The sequence below is a fragment of the Emys orbicularis genome, chromosome 4, assembly GCF_028017835.1.
Source record: "Emys orbicularis isolate rEmyOrb1 chromosome 4, rEmyOrb1.hap1, whole genome shotgun sequence".
Taxonomy (NCBI): domain Eukaryota; kingdom Metazoa; phylum Chordata; order Testudines; family Emydidae; genus Emys; species Emys orbicularis.
The window spans coordinates 47687693-47709942 of NC_088686.1; the positions used below are offsets into that span (position 1 = coordinate 47687693).

Consider the following 22250-nt stretch of genomic DNA (forward strand, 5'->3'; position numbering starts at 1 on the left):
TGCAAACAGAAGAAAAGTAACTATTTTTTGTTTATCTACTGTAATGGACCAACAGCACCATAAATGTACACAGGAATGATGCATTATTTTGTTTCGCCTTCCAAGAGCGTACCTTTATAGAAAACATACTTTCAGAAAGTGTCCATTTCTTGTTTGTACCAAGATCCACAGATCAATCGTAATGGATACTTCAGCCGGCTTAAAACTTGGGAGCAGAACCAGACCTGTCAGTCACTAATAGGAGGGGAATGCTTGGCCTCTGGAAGTTCCCTCCAGTTTTTTCTGCTCCCATGTGGCTGATGGGCTCAGCCCAACTTTACCTGCTGCCAAGCTTTTCTGAGGAAAAATTTCAAATGTTTAGACTAACAGTTCAGTAATATGTCTAATTCCCGGCTGCGTCCCTAGAGCTTCATTGGATTTTTGGGGAGACTGTCCCCTCAGCTCCACTTTTGCTATTGAGGTGTTTCCTCAGCTGATGCCCTTGTAGGCTTCAGGGAGTGTGCTAGGTTGAGGAAAACCCAGAGGCAAAAGGGTCTTACTCGATGTGGGTATGAAGTGTGTTGTTGGAGAGCTCTGCAGGCAGGATGCAGTTTCACCCTCCCAGCACAAGCTGGGCGGGGTCACCTTAGCTCCCTTCCTTTCCCAGGACAAGAAATGAGCCAGGCAGAATTGGAAAAGAATTTGCTCTGGGGCAGCCAGCCCTTTTCTCCCCAAAGTACATGAGGGAAATGAAGCCAGAAGAGCAGACTGCCAGATGGAAGATCGCACCTGAGTCCTATAGCCCGTCAACCTGACCTCTGACTGTGGAGCTCAGCTGCCTCCTCTTCCTCTCCACTGAACCGAAGCTGGAGGGCACTGGACACTGCCCATGCCAGTGAATGCAGTAAGGGGCTTTTGGGCTCAGCTGCCACCTCTAACTCTGCTCCCCTGGCAATCCCAACTCATGTCTGAGGCTCAGACCTCCTGGGAAAACGGATCTCTGATCCATGTAAATTCCATTCAGCAGAGAGGGATCTAGTTCTGGGAGTCAGTACCTTTCTTGAGGAACTCAGGAGGGGCCCATTTGTGGGAGAGGAAACAAATAAACCAAGCCTCTTGGAGGACAGGGAGATCACTAGCCTCTTGAAATATTTTTGGAGTCTTCTGAGCCAGATTTCATACTGCCTCTGAATCAGGCTTATGGGAACAGACTCTGAAAGGGGAAATAAATCCGTTCTGTTTCCCCTGCTCACCTTTCTGAGTGCAGCAGAGCAGATAATCCTCAGTGCCTGTTTCCACTGCTCAGCTCCACAGAGTGCAGCATGGCAGATCAGGGCAGAAAAGACCAGGCCATAAACATATGCTGATTCCTGTAGGTGTGCACCCCTCCCTGAACCTCCCAAGAGAATTCTTTCTCCTAAGGGAAAAAGACCTCCAGTCCAAATCAGCTGAGAATCAAATAATATATCTTCACACTAGATCGTGAGGCAAGAATTCACTGTGAAACTAAGCTTAGGAGGTCTACAGATGCCCAAGGCAAGCTATAGCTATATATTCTTTCTCATGTAGCCTGGAAGGATGTAATAGTGGGGTAGGCATTTCCTGCCATACCTAAAAGAATGTGAAAGTATTGGGCTATCATTCCCAGCTGTCATTGTGGGTCACCATGGCCTAATGTCCAGGTTTTTGTTCCCAGCTTCCCTGCCTCACCACTGCCTCTACTTTCTCCCCTGAGCAGATGGTTATGGAGTGATGAGAGGGGCAGCATCCCAGATCTGGAAGAGTCATTCTTTCCCAGCCTCCATTTTATAAGGCCAGCAGGTTCCCAATTTGTGTACTAGTTAAAATGTAATGTGGTATCACTACTGCATATAAATGTGGCTATCCTGAGTAGTGACTCAGGATTTTTAACTGGGGAGATTTTTACCTGAAAGAGTGGTCTCTTCACTATACAGGCCTTTCAAAGGCAGCCATGCGTGGGCTGGCATCATTTCAGTCCCCTCTCTGGGGCATCTCTCTGGGGCATGAAAACTTCCAGGTGTCATTAGTACAACAAAAATAAAGTCCCCTGACTCCCTAAGTGCCCCTGCATACTTTTACAAGCAGTGCTAACATGGGTGGATAATATTGCAAGTAGGGCTGTCAAGCTATTAAAAAAATTAATTGCACCATTAAAAAAATTATTTGTGTTGTTTAAATGGTATTCCATTATTGCTTAATATTTTTGGATGTTGTCTACATTTTCAAATATATTGATTTCAACTACAACACAGAATACAAAGTATATAGTGCTCACTTTATAATTATTTTTGATTACAAATAGTTGCACTGTAAAAAACAAAAGAAATAGTATTTTTTGATTTCACCTCATAAAGGAATGTAGTGCAATCTCTTTATCATGAAACTTGAACTTACACATGTAGAATTATGTACAAAAATAAATAAATAAATACTGAAAAATAAAACAATGTAAAACTTTAGAGCCTACAAGTCCACTCAGTCCTACTTTGGCCAGTTGCTCAGACAAACAAACTTGGTTACAATTTGCAGGAGATAATGCTGCCTGCTTCTTGTTTACAATGTCACCTGAAAGTGAGAACAGGCATTGGCATGGCACTGTTGTAGCTGGCATCGCAAGATATTTATGTGCTAGATGCGCTAAAAATTCATATGTCCCTTCATCTTCAACCACCATTCCAGAGGACATGCGTCCATGTTGATGATGGGTTCTTGCTTGATAACGATCCAATGCGGAGCGCACCAATGCATGTTCAATTCCATCATCTGAGTCAGATGTCACCAGCAGAAGGTTGATTTTCTTTTTTGGTGGTTTGGGTTCTGTAGTTTCAACATCTGAGTGTTGCTCTTTTAAGACTTCTGAAAGCATGCTTGACCCCTTGTCCCTCTCAGATTTTGGAAGGCACTTCTGATTCTTAAACCTTGGGTTGAGTGCTATAGCTATTTTTAGAAATCTCACATTGGTATCTTCTTTGCGTTTTGTCAAATCTGCTGTGAAAGTGTTCTTAAAACAAACATGTGCTTGGGTCATCATCCGAGACTGCTATAACATGAAATATATGGCAGAATTCGTGTAAAATAGCAGGAGACATACTGTTCTCCCCCAAGGAGTACAGTCACACATTTAATTAACACATTATATTTTAACGAGCATCATCAGCATGGATGCATAGCCTCTGGAATAGTGGCCGAAGCATGAAGGGGCATACGAATGTTTAGCATATCTGGCACATAAATACCTTGCAACGCCGGCTACAAAAGTGCCATGCGAATACCTGTTCTCACTTTCAGGTGATATTGTAAACAAGAAGCAGGCAGCATTATCTCTGCAAATTGTAACCAAGTTTGTTTGTCTTAACGATTGGCTGACCAAGAAGTAGGACTGAGTGGACTTGTAGGCTCTAAAGTTTTACATGGTTTTGTTTTTGAGAGCAGTTATGTAACAAAAAAAATCTGCATTTGTAAGTTACACTTTCATGGTAGAGATTGCATTATAGTACTTGTATGAGGTGAATTGAAAAATACTGTTTCTTTTTTTACAATGCAAATATTTGTAATAAAAAATAATAATAAAGTGAGCAGTGTACACTTTGTATTCTGTGTTGTGATAAAAATCAATGTATTTGAAAATGTAGAAAAACATCTGAAAATATTTAATAAATTTCAATTGGTATTCTATCGTTTAACAATGCGATTAATTTTTTTGAGTTAATCATGTGAGTTAACTGCGATTAATTGACAGCCCTAATTACAGGTAATATGGGACTCAAAATTGTGTGACCAAGAGCTTCTCCCTGGATAAAAAGTGAGTGAGGGGGAAATTGGATTCAAATCTGTTTCATGCAGGTATATATTAGTCTCTGGTTCTTGGGACAACGCAGTTCCCAGCTGTCTGAGTGATACAGTTGAAAACTTTTATGGAAAGCTGAGACTATTCAGTCATCAGTAAAGTCACAATCCTGACTCCTGCCAGGTACTGTGGAAAGGAATACTGGTGATATGGGAAATTGAAGCCGTCTGAAGCACAACAGGAGAAAATACCTCTTTGTAAGAGGCAGCTAGAACAAGTGGAGGGTCAGTAACTGATCTGTCTTGCTCATCTCTATTCAGAGATATTTGCAGGCCTCCTAACCAGCTGCATGTGGCGTAAGACCCCATGTAATGCCAGGCTTTCTCAGTTAGGGAATACTAGAGCCATCTGTATAGCTTTGATCAGATGGGGTCACTGGATATTGTCCAGAGGGGAGACCCTGTGGAGCTGTGCAAGAATTTTAGAAACAGCTCTGTCCCACTTCCAGTCTCAACAACCCATGGAAAGGCCACTACATGAATGAAATCATCCATAATCTTTCTTCAGATCAGAGCATTAAAGCCCTTTCCCCATCCTACTTCTGTCCTCTGAGAATTGAGAACAAACAGAGCACAGCTGAATCATCTAAGTTCCTAAAGGAGATTTTTCTTCAAGAATTCCCATTTTACCATCCTCAGACAATTATGTTTTGCAGCCAGGTGGCAGCCTTTTTCTTTTTCCAAATTTGACCATTATCATTTGAACTGACGTGATTCCAGGGTTTGTCTCTGGGATCATAGTAGCAATATTATTGGCTTTAGAGAAGACTGAAATTTACTTGTCTCTTCCTGGAAAATATTTTTGGTCAGGGTTCTGGAGAGAGAAGACTGAAGAATATATAGAGTGATTTGGTTCCTGAACTATCTTTTGATTCAGGTCAAACAGACACACGGTGCCAGGAAAGTCAGTCATAGGCCTGGGGAAGATGAATACTATTGGGCACAAGGTCTTATTTGAGGAGAATGTTAACAAGATGAAGATGGCCCTAATGATGTGGTGTCACAGAAACAATCTGCACATTCATTGTCTAATCACCTCATTGACTGTCCTCCCCATAATTTTTCACAACTGTGAAAATTTAAAATCCATAAAAATAAAAAAAATGCTTAACATGAATATTTATTTTTATTTGTAGAAATTATAAGAATCAAATTCTGCTAAGCTAAGGTATAATATTCTCAACATTTTAAAGAAAAGGAAGTTTTGTACAATCCAATATTAAATGCTTCATTTGGGCATCCACCTGATTCCAACTCTGCAAGGTCATTCAGTATGTTCTTGGAACCTCATTCTGCATCTTCCAGCACTACCCAGATTGAATCTCTGAAGAAAGTGTCATTATATTTGCTATCCATTAGAGTAGGCTTCCCAATGAGGTTTTTTTTAATTCAGGTTGGGAGCTTTCTTTAACAAAGTCCCATTGTACTTTTAATTCAAACAGGAACTGTTCATAATTGTGTCATGGCATCCATTCCATGAGTAAATTCAAGAACAGTTCTTACTTCAATTAAACATCAGAGTCCAGTTCTTAGGAGCACTCACAATTGCAGAGCAGAGTAGTCCTGTACTGAGATCTGCAGATGGCCATCAGTTGACCAAGTTCTGCAGATTGGTCATCCAATCATAGCCAACACCACTAACTTTCTTTTGCAGAAGAGTTCTCGGTGTCTTACTGCCCTCGACTAGATGGAGGAGAGAGATTATATACAAGTATCTTGTTTTGGATGTCCATATCTGAAGGATAATTTCTGAAAGGGCACTGCTCTGAAAATCCCATTGTAATGGGTCTGTGGACTTTAGCATGAAGAAGAATAGGAAAACTTTTCAGTGCTTACCTGAAAATTTTCTCCTTTGAGTAATAAGGTCCACAGATCTAGTCCATTCTGGAGACAAGTGGATTATCCAGGACAGAGATGTAAACTGATATTCAAGGCTTTGGATATGTTGTCAGTAGGTCAAATTTACCATATTACGCAGTAGGAGAAATTGATTTTTTTTCTCAAAGCATATTTACTCAGTCTGTAATTTAAGAAAGTATATTTGAATTATCCTGGCTGTAGAAGTTACCTGAACTGGAAGGAACTTCAGAAAACAGAGCATACCCCAGCTGTCAGTGATCGACAGGTCTGGTTTTGCTCTCGAGCTGCAAGCAGGCTGAAGTAACCATTGTAACAGATCTCTGGACATTATTGCACAAAAACAGAGGAATTTTTCAGGTAAGCACAAATATATTTTTCTATTTTAGAAGGTAACTTTGAAACAGAAGGATGATTTACTACAAATTAAATCAACTTCTGGAGGGGCCACCTCAGGCTTGATACTCTTAAAAATATGTGTAATCTGATTTCAGTGGGATTCTACATGTGCTTAAAATTAAATATATGGTTAAGTATTCTGTTGAATCTAGAGCTTAGAGGAAAAGCTTTGCATAGTCATATTAATCTCTCAGTTAGCTAGTCCCTCCCACCATTTTGAAAATGTAACATTATAATTATTAAAATGCATACAATCCAGTCCTAATGTAATAATCTCTCTTGTATAATTAAGCAATAGGATCTCTCCTCTTACTTTATCTTTGCTCCGTTTAGCAAATCTTGAAAATGCATTTGACCTTTTATTTAATTAAAACTGAAATTTGTTTGACTTTTGACAACTTAAAAAAAACACTACAGCAAAGTTCTGAAACATTTGATATACTTGGAATATTTGTTTCAATATTTCCCACGTTTCAACCTCAAAAAAATTAATTTTTTTTCTTTAAGGTTAAGAGTTTAGAATGGAAGAACAAGGAAAACCAAGAAAAGGGATTTTCATTCTTGTTTTCATATTTTAAAAAATATTACTTGCCTTATATTTTTCCAAACATCTGTAAGGAGACCAGTTTGTATAACCCTGTACTTGGTAAGTGTTGTTTAATGATTTTACAGATGCTTAAACATTTTGTAACTTGCAATATAGAGTTGCAGCTTTTTTTTGAGTGATGCTGCCTGCAGAGAACTTGGATCAGTTAGGAAATGTGGCCTTTATCTATAATGTATGTTTTCAGTTCTATTGAGTTCACCTATATTAATGGAAGCACCGCTTGACCTCTCTTTTTTTAATTATTTAAGAGCCAGGATGCTGTATTGCTCTGGTTCACTTTAAATAAATTAAGGTAACTCTTACATACTTAAAAAATGATTTTTTTAAAATGTATAGTTTTTGATTTCACCCCACGTTCCTAAAATCTGGGGACAACAGAAGGGAATAACTTAAAGAACAAAATATAAAGGAATGGGATGGGAGGGAAAGGAGTGGAAGGATCAAGGGCAGTGAGGGGAAAGGAGAGCATTATCTATTTCCATCCACTTAAGAATTAATCTCAGGTTTCTAAAAAATTAGACAAGATCTTTTCAAGTTTGTCTTAAGTTCCTCTTCTCCAAAATGTTACTCCCTCTTCAGCTTCTAGGTGAGTCAATCGTAGTGCCAAGCTTCTATCCCAGGAGGCAGTCTGCTGTTCCATCTAAACCATACAAGTGATTTGGATACACTCACTGCTCTAAGAACCAAGTTTAAAAAAAAAAAAAAAAAATCAAACTTAATGCACCCTGAATCATGGATAAATTACATTTAGAAGAGGAAAAAAACCTGTTAGTTCTGTGGATCCAAAAGAAATTAGCAGTGTTGCTCATTGGGTAATATCCAATCCATTGACACAGCCAGATCAGTTGGACTCCATAATACCGTCTAAAGTTTAGTCAAGACAATGCAAATTATATGTTAGCATGTGCTAGGCTGGTCATGTTAAGAGCTTGGCATCTCCCAAACTCTAAATTGACAAATTTTGCATATGTTAAAATATAACTTGCCTTGTGTTAACTAGAGTTTTAAAAGGTGTTGGTTAGATTGAGCTAGCTAACCCAATTTAACAACACACCTTTACATCCTAATTTAAACAAAGCCTATAAGTTGGGGAGGTGAAATTCATGCCACATACTTTCCTCCCACTTGCTGGCCTCCACAAAGGTCAGCAAGGGCTGTTGCAGGTTCCTCAAAACTGCTATTAAAGCCTATGGACTAGAATAGAGGCCCTGAACCCACCATGCCAGGGGTGCTGGAACCGTGGATCTACATCAACATAGATTTCATGATGCTTGTTTTAGTATGACCACCGCCTGTTCCCTTCTTGACCTTCCACACTAGACCCACGTAGACCAGCAAGGATACCTTTTCTGTCCCACTTAAGGAGTGTGTTGACATCACTTTGCATCTGATTCACCTGCATTCTCCCCCCCACAACCCTTAGAGGTTCAACCACAGGACTTAAGTGGTATGAAATAACCCTTTGCAAAATGGGTGAATTACTTCATCTATGAATTGTTGCTCAATAACCTATTTGATCAATTATAAACAATTTTTCATTTCTAAATAAACCTACGACAGTTTCTTCCCACCCTAAATGAAAATGCTGTGCTTGTTTGGGCCAAAGTCCAGTTTGGGTAATTGCATTCTGCCACTTAAAATTGCTCATGTAGTTTTAATTGGAAGGTGGTTTCCTTTACTTTTTGTTCTGAACAGTGGTGTAGTGTTGCTGTTTGCTGTTAAAATTTTGTTGGGTTTCATTCCATATCAGTGGCAGGCTATAGAATTCCTCAATAGAGTACATAATTTTAAAACAGCTTAGGGAATCCTCTGGATAAAAAGGTACTGTATAAATTAAGCTTTACTTGTTAAGAATTGTTTACGAGAGCATAAAGAAACGGTAAATGGAGCAGTTCATCCAATAGGAAAATGTTTGCAGCCTTCTAGGCCAATAATACAATTTCCAGGGGCTGCCTTTTGAAGCTTAATGCTCTACCCTTTTACTGCTATTGAGAGAGACTGTCCCATCCCCTTGTGGAATCAATGATTGTGCTGCACTGGGAGTTTCAAAAATCCAGAAATTCTGGGATTTCAATTGGGTTGGATAGGGCTTTGAGGTGATAGGCCTTTTTTCTGAGGCTAATTTTAAAATGCTTGCTTTTCATCACAGAGATACCACAAATGAGACCAAAGCCGCACTATGTAATGGTAAAGAAAGATGCTGAAACCAATGAAGCGATATATTGCACAAAGGAACCTTTCCTTAAGGCTCGTGTTATTGTCATTCGATGGCTGGTGTCTTTCTGGCTTGAGCCAAAACCTCATACAGGACCTCATATTCCTGGGATGGAAGGTGGTGAAATTGTGCCAAAGAATATTCAGGTATCACCAAATGCACATTTAAAATAGTTTTTCTTTATTTTGAAAGACTTCTTAGTAGTCTTCTGTTGTGATGTCAACACTGAAATTCAACCACTGTATGTTTCTCTTAGGCCTTGTCTACACTGCCACTTACAGCGCTGAAACTTTCTTCGCTTAGGGGTGTGAAAAAACACACCACGATCGATGCTGAGAGCCGCGGCTCCTAGTGCTGGTAGTTATTCCCCTCACGGAGGTGGTTTTATTACAGCACTGGGAGAGCTCTCTCCCAGCACTGGAGCTGGGATTACACAGCCATGTTAAAGCACTGCGTCAGCTGTGTATACATACCTTTTGGTTTTAGCTAATTGAAGAAAGGCTATTTGTTTTTAAATGAAATCTCAAGACCTGAATCCAATTTGGAAAGAATCGCCAAATATTTAAATCTTTGGTTTTTCTACCAAAATAATAGAAATATACTGTGAAGTACTGTTTTCATTCACCTAAAGAAATGTTTTTATCTGTAAATTATTTTTTGGTGAATTGTTGAAGTAAATCTACAGTAATTTCTCTGCATAGGGTGATATGCTCAGTTTTCCTTAAAGCCCAGTCCAGCAATCCAAATTCTATTTGACCTCAGTGGCTCTGTTTGCTGAGGTTTTGTAAGACTGGGTTGTTTGTGATAATACTTCTAAATACTCCCAAGAAATGTCAAATTATAGGTTAGCAAACTGAATGAAGGAAACACAGATTAGAATTCTTAGTCAAGGTTATTGATCTGACTGGACAATAACTGGACTTCCCTTGTGCTTGAGATCTGTACTTTAACTGGCTTCAGACAACCACTAACTTGCTACATAACCTAGTAAATATGTAGTGCTTTGAGATACTTTTCTCACATTGTCTGCAGAATTCTCTGTGCTGTTTTAAGAATTGTATTCAAATTGTATTACTAGAACTATTTTCTTGCTCTTTTGTTTCAGAGAGCAGCTGCTAGCATGGCTTCTAGAGAAGACAGTAAAAACGACAGTGCTGATAGACCGGATAGAAATGCAGAGCCAGAACAATCTCATTCTAATACAAGCACCCTAACAGAGAGAGAACCAAGTTCCTCCAGCCTTTGTAGTATTGATGAAGAGCATCTAACTGATATTGAAATAGTCCGCAAAGTCTTTTCTTCTAAAAGAAGTAATGTAAACTTTCTTACAGAGATATTTCGACAGGTAAAGAAACCCTCAAGTGTGGAAGAATTTTTTTTTTTTTTTTTAATTTAAACCCTGATCATTTATAGCTTTTGTTTCAAATAGGTTGTGTTAAGTAAGAGTGTACATAAGTGTAAAAACGTTGATTGTGTTTTTATTTACACTCATGGTGTCAAGTATCAGGGGGTAGCTGTGTTAGTCTGTATCCACAAAAACAACAAGGTGCCACCAGACTCCTTGTTTTTATTTACATTGTTCTTTTTAAATTTAGGCCGATGGTAAACACGTTGTTTTTTGTTCAGCAAAGTTTGCCATCTGTTTTCCACCTCACTCTCTCTCTTGTGTAGAAAGCAAAAGCTAATTTAAAACAACTAATATGAAAAATCTACCTCTGGTTCCTGGTTTTGTTTTGTTTTTTCATCACGTGAGTGACATAACTTTGACTTCATGTAATGTGGACAATTTTAGCAAAGTTATCTGGGTTCACTGTATTAACTATATTGGGAGCCAAAAATCCTCCATCTGGATTGCCTAGCTGTTCCCTGTCTCATTATGAATCTGGAAAAATGGCAAGGATCAAACAAAGATGAATGGAAGTGGGCAAAGGAGTAGTTCTGTTCCTATATGTCTTTCCTATAAGATAGAGGGTAAATGCACAGATCCTAAGAATTTAAAGTATAATGAAACTTTACAAGAGCACTATTGTACGCAGTTGCATAATTTAACCAGTGCTGTAAAAGTATCCGTGAAGTAATGTGGAAGAATGGTAGGATGCTGTAATTGTACATGCTTAAGTAGGACTTTATGAAGTTCACTTAAAAGAATATCTTAGACAATAAAAACAGGTTAAAGATTTCAGAGGCCCTTTTACCAGTTGATTGTGACTAAGAACCTATAAATTATACAAAATTGACAACATATAAGGTTAAAAACACAGTAAGATACAATGTGAAACTTACTTCATTTGTTCTGCTTAAAGAAAACTTACTGGTGGGAGCTAGAGCAAGGGAAGGGTATTCGCTGTTAAAACGAAGTTGTCACTCACTAACATTCTAATTAGTTATATTGCTAGTTTGCTGTTTCATTGCAATGAAGGGAAATTGAAAACGCTGGAAAATGTTTGAACTTCACATGAAGATGAATGAAAAATATTCTGATATTAAAATATAACTTAGTACTAATTCACATTGACTAGTATTTAATGCATCATTCTACTATATTTTTAGGTGAATCAGTTAATTTATTTTTTGATATCTTACTCTAGTATGAGAGCATTTAAGATGATCAAATCATGTGTTGATCATCTTAGTTTAATGCAGTAAAAAGAGAATTTGAGAAGTTTAGTTTTCAAACAGTATCTAAACCTTGTGTAATTAGGAGGAAAATAACTTTCCATTATATAAGAAGTGATTGGTGTATTTATTAAAAACACTTCAAACAATGCTCAAAGTTAGTGAAGAAGGCATTGCAGATTTGAGGAGGGAGTCAAAATAAGCAACCTGTTCAACTCCTTTTTTCTTTAGTATAAAATTTTCTTAGCTGCTACAGTCAGTTCCAGATTTGGGCTGAGCTGTGGGAAATTTTTTTTTCTTTGAGAAAGTTTTAGAAAAATCCCTTCCTCTGTTTTTCATTTATACAGTGAGGATGGCAAGAGGTGGAATCTGTTTGCTAGATTTTACACTTTACTGAAGCAACCTAAATATTTGCATTTCAAACTTGCAGTGTAAATATGTGGTCCTCACTGTGAAGTGTGTCCGTAGCTGAATATGAAAAGTTTGGGTTCAAATTAAGTTTCTATTTGAAAATGCCATACTGAAGATTCTCAGTAAAGCATCTAAATCTTGAAATATGCATTTTCAAATAGGTGCACTATTCATTTAGACACTTTTCTGGAAATGCATACATGTAAACTGGGTAGTTTTTGGTTAAATGCCTGTAATCTCTTTCATTGCAGTTCAAATTTCTTGCACTCAAGGGCTGTATTTTTAGTATTTATTCTTATTACAGTAGTACCTAGACACCCTGGGATCAAGCTCCGGTTGTCTGCATAGCACCTAGGACATGAGGTGAAAAGAGTGTCCCTACCTTAGAGAGCTTTATGCCTTAGAATGCACTCAGACCACAGAAAATTAGGAAGATATGGGTGGGTTGAGCTTTAAAAGGCTATTAGACTTGTTGAGTCCATTCTCATGCCACCTGAAATGTGAAGGGGAGGTCAACCTTAGGGTTCTGTGTCTGGCTGCTTGCTCCATCCACTTTTACATGCTCACTCTCCAGATGAGACACATGAAAATATCAATGGCCAACAGAGTGGGGGGGAGGAAGTACTGTATTTTCAAAACATATTACAGGGTGGCCAAACTTACTGACCCTTCGAGCTGTGTACAGTAATTTTCAGAAGTTCAAGAGCCAGGTGCATCTGTCAGGGCTTCAGCCTTGCGAGTGGGGGCGGGGGGGCTACCTGCTGGGGCTAGGGGCTTCAACTCTGCAGGAGGGGAGGTGCGCCTGCCAGGGCTAGGGACTTCAGCCGGAGCAGGGCTGAAGCTCTGAGCCCTGGCAGGCACACCTCCCTCCCTGCTGGACAGAAGCCCCTAGCCCCACCACCCCACCTCAGGTCAGAAGCCCTGAGGCACAACCCCCTCAGTCTGATAGGCAGAGAATGGGGGGGGGGGGAGGGGCAGGGGACTCTTTGAGCCGCACTTAACTGTAAAAGAGCCACATGTGGCTCATGAGCATGGTTTGGCCATCACTGATATATTAGGAGCAAAAAGAACCCTAGGTCAGGCATAGGTCCATTGCTGGATGCAGATGATAAAATTATAAATAGTAATGCAGAAAAGGCAAAAATGTTCAGTAGATAATTCTGTTCTTTACCTGAAACAAAACAGGAGGATGTATCAACTGCTTCTGATGTTATGGATGGAATAGAAAGTTTACTATGTAACAAAGGAGGTTGCAAGTCAGCATCTGTTAAAATTAAACATTTGGATAACTTATATCCAACAGTCTTAACGGGACTATCTGAGGAGCTCTAGCTGAGGCTTTCTCTTACCCACGATGTTAATTTTTAACAAATCTTGGAAAACTGAGGAATGGAGGACTGCCAATGTAACTTTAATATTTTAAAAAAGAGTAAAAGGAATGACCAAGGGAACTATAGACTGGTTAGCCTGATGTCAATCCCAAGTAAAATAATGGAATGGTTAATTCAGAACTCAGTCAACAAAAGTATATTTTTAGCCTCTTATGTCAATCAACATGGTTTCATGGAAGATTAGATCTTGTCAAACAAACATGGCACATGCTGGACGGATTAAAAACTGGTTCACTGACAGATCTCAGAATGTAGCTCTTAATGGCCCCAGTTACTGCTGTCTCCCCATTACTAGCAAGGTCCCCTAGGGATTGATTTTTTTTTTTTTTTTGGTCCAATATTACTCAATATTTTTATCCACTATCTAGATGATGATATAAAATCTTTATACAGTTTGCAGATAACACTCTATGTGGTGAGATAGTAAATAATGAGAACAGGTTGCTACTACAGAGTGATCTGAATATCCTAGTTAAATGGTCACAATCCTACAAAATGTGTTTTAATACAGCTGAATGCAAGGTTACTACATCTGGGAACAAAGAATGCAGGCTATACCTATGGGATGGGACACTGTCTTGGGAATCAGTAACTCAAAAGGATTTTGGGATTGTTGTAGATGACCGCCTCAGTGAGCACGCAGTGCACTGCTGTGGCAGAAAGGGCTGATGTGATCCTTGGACGTATACAAGGTGACTATTAAATGGGTGTAGAGAACTGACCTTGCCTCTGTACACAGCATTGGTAAAACAGCTGCAAGAATGCTGTGCCCAGATATGGTGTCCACAGTTGAAGAATGATGTGGGAATGTTAGAGTTTGAAGAAAGGTCACAAAAATGTTTCAAGGGCTGGAAAACAATAATGTGAAGTGAAGCTTAAGGAGCTCCATCTGTTTAGCTTATCAGAGAAGGTTGAGAGGTGACTTGATCACTGTGTATGGATATTTACACATGGAAAATATCTGATAGCGAGGGGCTTCTCAATCTTGCTGACAAAGGCATAACAAGATCCAGTGGCTGGAAGTTGAAGGTACGTTAACTCAACTTGGAAATAAGACTCAATTTCCTTGCTCTGAGGGTAATTAAACATCAGAGGAGCTTACCCCAGTTGAGATTATGGAATCACCATCCTATGGCGTCTTTAGAATTAGATTAGATGTCTTTCTAAAAGACCTGTCTTAATCCAGTTTCTAGAAAAAATTTTTTTACAGGCTGTGCACACAGGTCAGATAAGATGATCATAGTGATCCCTTCTGGCTTTGGAGTCTGTGAATCCATTAATAACAGTGGCCCAGCAGGTGTGGCAACATTCCCTCAGCCACATCATATTTCCTGCACTTTGAAAGCTATAGGGCATTCTGTGTTACAAAGCAAAAATATAAGAAACTCTAAAAGATAGCAGTTGCCTATCCTACTTTTTAGCTGACTTTGAAGTCACAGAATAGCTGGGTGCCATTCTGATACTCCTTTAAAGTGTTCAGTCCTGAAGTTGAGAATGAGTTGTTCATATCAAGAATCATGCATTTCTTTGGGATATTGGTATATCCAATGGCTCCTGGGAAATGCACACTGGTTCAGTTTATTTTATTCTTTTTAATACAACTAGTATAGTAAAAGTGCACAAGCTGGTAAAGTTGTGAATTTAAAAGAAAGTTAAATTTCCAGTAAGTATATTGCATTAACATAGACTGTCTTTGAACATAGCTAAGTTTAGCAGAACCCCAAGACTTACATTAGAGACGGCTGATCTGAGAGCACTTTTGTATTAGCCCCACAGTTACATAATACTTCCTGAAGAGGGCAGCATCTTGCAAGCAAACTGGCTTCCTGACATACATTTTTTTCATAACTATAGTTAGAAAAATGCTTTGTCATCTGATTTGTGCCACTCATTCATAGCAGCAGTAAAACATGGCTTTTTGTTATCAGTACAAATTCACATGGCTAATATAATTAAGAACCCTATTGCCCTTTACTCTTTCTCCCCCCATGTATGGGACTGGATGCAGCAGAAGCTTCCACTGAGCTTTTCTTTTCTTTTCTTTTAATGAGAATTTGGTGTTCAGTATCAGCAGGGCCCCTAAGATCTATGCAGGAGCAGGTCCGCATGGAGTACCACTGGCCGCTGCTCCCTTTCCCTGCTAACTACATCCAGCTCCCTAGCAGCACAGCTTTTTTGCCAGGTGTCACTTTTTCCTCAAAAACTTTCTTTCTGTCCTTCCCCCTTCGCCCTCCTCCCGACTTTCAGGGTGTTCCAGATTGCAGATGGGGAAAGTTAATAAATTAATACTGATGTAAATCAGCATTAGTTTAAATTCCTGCAGAGTGGCTGCAGCAGGAAGCTGTAGAGCGTGATGTCTGGGGTGGGAGCTTTCCTACAGTTGAAAGAAGTGAGTTGGATGTTTCTCGCTTTTCCTTTCCCCAAAGAGACAGAATGTACAGTATAGTGAGTCCTAAAAACTTTTTTTATAAAATTAAGTCACGTCAACTTTCTATCTTCGTATCATATCCATAAATTGAAATGCATGTTCCTGAAACTGTTTACTACTAGCAGTATGGTGAGATAACGTAGTTCGATTCTAACATGTCTCCAAATATTATAACTTTTTTCTCTTCCCCCCCCCCCCCCCCCCAACTAGGCATTTTTGTTGCCAATTTGTGAAGCAGCTGCTATGAGGAAAGTGGTGAAGGTTTACCAAGAATGGATCCAACAGGAAGATAAGCCTTTATTTATGAAAGAACCTGAAGAAATATTGACATCTGTAAATATAGATGGTGATGAAAATGTTGCAGAACATAATTCAGCAGAGAAGGGAAAAGAGAGAGATGAGGTAAAAAAAAAAAATAGACTTCAAATTTAAAAAGACCATTGTTAAATAGATGTCTCATTTCATGAACTATTTAGCATATGTACTTCGTTTCCACATAGCAGTCTGGTTGGTGCAGGAGTTGGAAAAGAGGAATGAAAGGAAATATTGAGGTGAAAACTGTGAAGGGCACAAATCTGTCCCCTCAGGTATGAGTAAATAGAGTAGTAGCACAGTAAAGGTGCCTCCCCTCCCCCCCCCCTAAAAGCTATGTTGCCAAATCCTTCAATTCATGCCTCCACCTCCCCTTCATATTGGTTCTCTGTTCAGATTGTTTATGCAAATGACCAGAAATTTTTTTTAACTCACTTCTAGGGGCCAGCATTAAATAAAACAAACCAAATACAGAAAAATCCTATTTTAAATTAAATTTAAGGGGGAGATTTTCAAAGGCACAGACAGTCTCATTAACTTTCAATTGGAAGCCAGGCACCTAACTGCTCATATGCCTTTTGAAAACCTAATCCTAATCTAAATTATAATAGTGGAATTTAATGTTAGTGATTATGTTTATATTTAGAACTTGACACTGTGTATTCTCCTACCAAGAGCTTCCTAAAAGAAAACTCCTCAGTTTGGGGACCAAAAACAAAATTATAAGTTTCTCTAATAGTCAGATCTTTACCATCTTTAAATGCTGTGGTTATTTTTTTTCAATTCCCTTCAAAATAGCTATAAGCATAAGCATTTTCATTGGTTTTAATAAATAAATAAAGTATGCACAGGGTGAAAGCCAAATGCCCTTGCAGCCTGACTTTGCACATTTTAAGTCTACTGCAAAATTCCCCAGTGACTTCAGTACAAGGAGCCTAGTGTACTCCCTAGTATGGCTTATTAGTAAGGATGTGATTTGGTCACGGATTCAGTGACTTCTTTGGCTCTGGCTTGGGCATATCCTGATTTTGTACATTTTTACCATGACTGCTCTGTAAATTTTGCCTAATTTTACTGTGACAAAATTGTATCCATACAGATTACCTTATGGTTCATTGCTAACTATAAACTAACTTAGGGAGATGGTTTTGTGCACTATATTCTTACACTATATGAAAAATAATTCCAAGCAGAATGAGACAAAGTAGCAATTACCGTATATACTCGTTCATAAGCCAAATTTTTTAGTAAAAAAGGGAAACACCAGTGAAGGGGGTCGGCTTATGAACGGGTATAGAGAGGGAGAGGTGGGACACAGCTCCTCCCCCCCCCCCTCTCCCCAACAGAGGGAGCAAGGAAAGGCAGCAGAGCCAGAAGGGAAGAGGCGGGGGGCCAGAGTCTCTCCGCTTCTGGCCACGCTGCTCTCCCCCCAGCCTCCGAAGCAGCTGCAGCTCCGGGGCTGGCACGCTGTGGCCGTGTCACTCGGCCCTGCCCGCCAGAGCACACTGCGGCCGTGCTGCCCAGCCCGCTGGAACATGCTGCGGCCGCACCGCCCGGTCTGGCCCACCGGAGCAGGCTGCGGCCGCGCTGCCCAGCCTGCTGGAGCAGCTCCAGCCAGGCGAGACACATCCTCCCCTGGCCCTCCCCAGATAAGGTGGGAAGGGAGGGAATGGGGAGAGTGTGGGGGTCCTGGGCTAGGGGTGGGGTTATGTGGGGGGTGGTTACAGGGGTTACTCCCCTGACCCCCAGCTTCTCCCCCCCCCCAAATTTCCCCACCAGTTGCTGTCCCGCCCCGTCAGGGTAAGCAGCTGGCGCGCCGGGACACTTCGTTTACTGAGATTTACCTCCGTGCCTGTGGACACTCGAGATAAACAAACCATCTCGGCCCGCCAGCGGCTTATCCTGATGGCCCGGGAGCCAAAGTTTGCTGACCCCTGAATTATAGGGTCAGCTTATGAACGGGTCATAAACATTTTCCATTTTTACTTATCCATCTTGGGGGGGGTGTCAGCTTATAAACGAACCGGCTTATGATCGAGTATATATGGTAATTTCCCCCTATTACTTTGAATATTTGTTCTGTGACTCTTTTACATTGTATCCTTTTTTTAAAATGCCTGGACATACACCTTCTTCCATTTCCCAGTCTCTGGGAGGCAGGCTGCTCTTTTAGGAGTCATTTTCAGCTCATATTTTCTCCTTTTACTAAAAAAAAAAAAAAAAAAAAAAAAAAGGGGGCGGGGGGGCAAAAACCAATTTTTTTGTTTTTGTTTTTTTTCCTCTGGGAGTTTAAGAAACAAAATATTTTTATGCTTCTTCAGGAAAAAATGACAAACTCTGGTCATGTTCAAAATTCAAGTTGGACAAGAAATGGCTGCCACCAAGATGCTTCCCATAAAATATCGGAAATAGATATTGCTGAGCAAAATATACGAGCCGGAGTACAATCAGTGTTACAGGTACCGAATGCACTTTCCCCCCTCAATTTTATTCTCTCCTGTTTAATGTGTTTTCTTTAATATTGTGTAAATAAAATGTTAATGGATAAAATGGAACATGATTACAGAATGAGTCTCCTGCTGTTCCATAACATCTCAGCTTTGCTAAATGATTGTAGATTTAATTAAGGGGATGGATAATAAAGCTATAATGATAGTTTACTGTGTTCTTATTGACTTCCTGCATTCTTTCTCCATTTTTGACATAACTAACATATAGTGTACAGGACTGCATTTACTACTGTTGGCTCACACAATGAAAAAAATCTTTTTCATACCTTCATTACTACATCAGAAAGTGTACTCCATTCTACAGGTACAGAAAAAATGATCTAAACTAATCCACACTAGAAGATTGTTTGTATGAATTGATGAGTGCTGTCCTGTTTACTTCATGAAATTTTATCTATATTAGAACACATGTGGTGGCTTAATGTTATAGCTGGAGATAAACACTTATTAGATCTTTGTTCCATACTTATTTTAATCATATTATATTAACAGTTTAATTACATTTTAAAATGTAATTAGGTGTTTATCAAATACAAGGATTTTTGGACCTTGCATGGGTGCATTTTAAATAGAAATAACTTATTCAATACTATTGTTGTAAGTTGCAAATGCTGTAGTAAAGATTTAACTAGAGTTGTTTATATAGCCTTTATATTTTCATTTATTTATAACTTCCTGAAAATTCTGCTTTTGGAGTTGAGATTTTCTATAACTGGTCTCAGCACTGAGGTCAATTATTTTGGACATTTTGAGCAAAATGCCTTGTTCTTGTATTATAAGACACTGGAGATTTTTTTTTTTTTTTTTTTTTTTACCTTGACACTTTTTTTTTTTTAGCCTGTTCAGTGTACATTTTGAGTCTCACCATGGGATTATTCAGGTGTATAAAGTCATTTATGAGCACAAGTCTTAGCAGTATTGGGCACTTAGATGTCCACTGAGCATGCTTACAGGCATTTTTTTTTAGTTGTTGAGCGAAAAACCCCAACCTTTTTTAAGTTGAAAGAAAAAATCCTTGAGCTTTCCTGAACTCATCAGGCAACTGGAGCATAAGTTTTTGAAGTTGTAGGCGATAAGATGTTAGCTGAGTCTAATGAGTCTCTGCTTATGTGACGTACTAGGGAATGGGGAGAACTGATCTTTCTCCCTAGCAGACATACAGGCTGCTGATCTTAGTTGTTACTGGGAAGCTTTGCAGGGAGGAGACTGCAAGTCTCATAGGGCTTGTCTATGCAAATTATCTGGTTAGACCTTGCTGCCGTTCATTAACAGTTCCCAAGAGCTACCCCTCTTTGAAATAGGAGTAGAGTGTGGCAGCAGGGTCCACACAGATACTCAGGCCTGATCTGCACTTAAAAATTAAATCGATATCACTGAGGGCATTTTTGCACCTTGAGTCCTATAGTTAGGTTGATCCTAATCCCTTCAGTGTAAACATGGCAAGGTCAATGGTAGCATTCTTCTTTCAACCTAGCTACCACCTCTTGGAAAGGTACATTGACAAAACACCCCTTCCATTGCTGTAGAAAGTATCTACTCTATGATGCTACTGTGGCACAGCTGCAGTGCCATAGCTGTACTGCTGTAACAGCTGTAGTGTAGACATGGCCTTAGTACATAGCAGGCTAGGCTTTTCTGGCATGAAGATAGCTTTTACTGTTTTACCCTATGCACTTCTTTGACAGAATCAAACCAAACAGTAGCAGCAGCAGAGATGTGCATTTGCTCCTCCCTCACTCCATTAACTTTTAACATGGGTCACTACTGTGTTTATACAATGCCTAGTGCAATGGGGGTCTTGGTCTATATCTCGAGCTTCTAGGTACCATGGTAGTAAAAATACTTAATAAAGACACCCAAGAGGATTTTAAGGAAAACTGTTCCTGTAATATAGAATGTATAGACAGATGTGTGACCTCCTGCTTGGGGTACCCAGAATTGTGAGCCCCTGTGTAACTCCTCTCAGCCTCAGCAAGTGAGGTGTGCGTGTTTTTGTGTGTGTGTGTGTGTGTGCTGCTCCCAAACCATGTATGAGCTCCCTGAGACATTAGCTTGTCTGCCTTGCCACCAAACTCTTCAGGACTCTATTAGTCCAAATCTTGCCTTGCAGATAACAATCCGTGAATCCCAACTCCTGAGTTACCCAGAGATGTTTCTCTGGAGTGTCCAGTCCCTCATCCCTGGACATTCACAGAAATTAAGTTCACTGCCTCCAAAGCGAAAATGTACACGCCAGCCTGTATTGCTTGCTGAGGACTCACCTTCCAGTTTAATACACCACACAGAGATATTCTTGTTTTATTACAAAACTGAGTTTATTAAAAAAGAACAGAGATTGAAGTAGTACTACTAATAATAAATATAAGTTATATTATATTATATTAATCTCTTAGAACTGGAAGGGACCCTGAAAGGTCATTGAGTCCAGCCCCCTGCCTTCACTAGCAGGACCAAGTACTGATTTTGCCCTAGAACCCTAAGTGGCCCCCTCAAGGATTGAACTCACAACCCTGGGTTTAGCAGGCCAATGCTCAAACCTCTGAGCTATCCCTCCCTCCTGAATATGAATAGAAGACAAGTGTGGTTACAAAGCAAATAAAACACTTTCTAGTGACTAAAACTTAATTTCAGCAAGTTACAATCTTTGTGTAAGCAAGTTTCTCGCTTACAGTGAAGTTTCCACCACTCTTGCCTTTCAGGCCAAGAGGATCAGCTTTAATAGGCACAACAGGTGCTATACCCTATCGACCCTTAGGTGAAGGGTAACTAAACTGTCTCTTTGCTCCCCTTTATAGTACTTCAAAGTCCATTGTCTTTCTAAGAAAGGTTTCTTGGGGTGCAGATTCTGTCCCCCAGCGTGGTTGTTAAATGGTCTTCTCCCCCTCTCGTTTAGCTTGATGTCTGTTTACTATACATGTAAATGTATTTCTGTTGTCCTTTTGCCTGTAACCAAACAGGTCACATAAGTAAATGCACATTTTTGTCTGGGTTCATTCTGTGCCTCCCAAATGCATTTTAAAATCCTATTTCCAGCACACATCTACAACTTTGTATACAATCCGTGCATACATCGCACAATGATTTTCAGAACCAGTGTGTTGCCAGTTTACATATGATACCTTAGATGACACCTTTGAGAAAGCTATTGTGGCAATAGTGTGTTGGGGCAATGAGTGTGTGAGCCCTGATGTAAGTTACAGTATGGGGCCAGGGGTTCTCTGCCAGTGGCCACTGAAGGCCCCCTTCCCTCTTGTAATGCTGCAGGAGGGTCATGGCCCATAATTAAAGCATGTAGGTGCTACAGTAATACAAATTAATAAAGCACAAAATGGGGAAGAACTAGCTAGGTGGTAATGGTGCTGTAAAGGATTTGTGGTCATAGTGGATCACAAATTGAATGAATCAACAATGTGATGGAGTTGCAAAAAAAGGCTAATATCATTCTGGGGTCTATTAACAGGAATGTCATATGCCAGACACAGGAGTTAATTTCCCCTTTCTACTCGGCATTTGTGAGGACTCAGCTGGAATACTGTGTCCAGTTCTGGGTGCCACACTTTAGGAAAGATGAGGATAAACTGGAGAGAGTCCAGAGGAGAGCAACAAAAACGGTAAAAGGTTTAGAAAATCTGACATGAGGAAAGGTTTTTATAAAAAA

At 39.7% G+C, this 22250-nt stretch overlaps 1 protein-coding gene across 6 annotated transcripts in view; it reads left to right on the forward strand.

Moving 5' to 3' along the window:
- Positions 1 to 22250, forward strand: part of RALGAPA1 (Ral GTPase activating protein catalytic subunit alpha 1) — a 246013-nt gene that overhangs the window by 33536 nt on the left and 190227 nt on the right. For all 6 annotated transcript variants that reach the window (XM_065403818.1, XM_065403817.1, XM_065403820.1 and 3 more), the window contains exons 8-12: positions 6610 to 6748; positions 8859 to 9070; positions 10030 to 10269; positions 15981 to 16172; positions 18404 to 18541. In XM_065403818.1, the coding sequence (XP_065259890.1) occupies positions 6610 to 6748; positions 8859 to 9070; positions 10030 to 10269; positions 15981 to 16172; positions 18404 to 18541 (921 nt within the window). The remainder of the gene's footprint in view (positions 1 to 6609; positions 6749 to 8858; positions 9071 to 10029; positions 10270 to 15980; positions 16173 to 18403; positions 18542 to 22250) is intronic.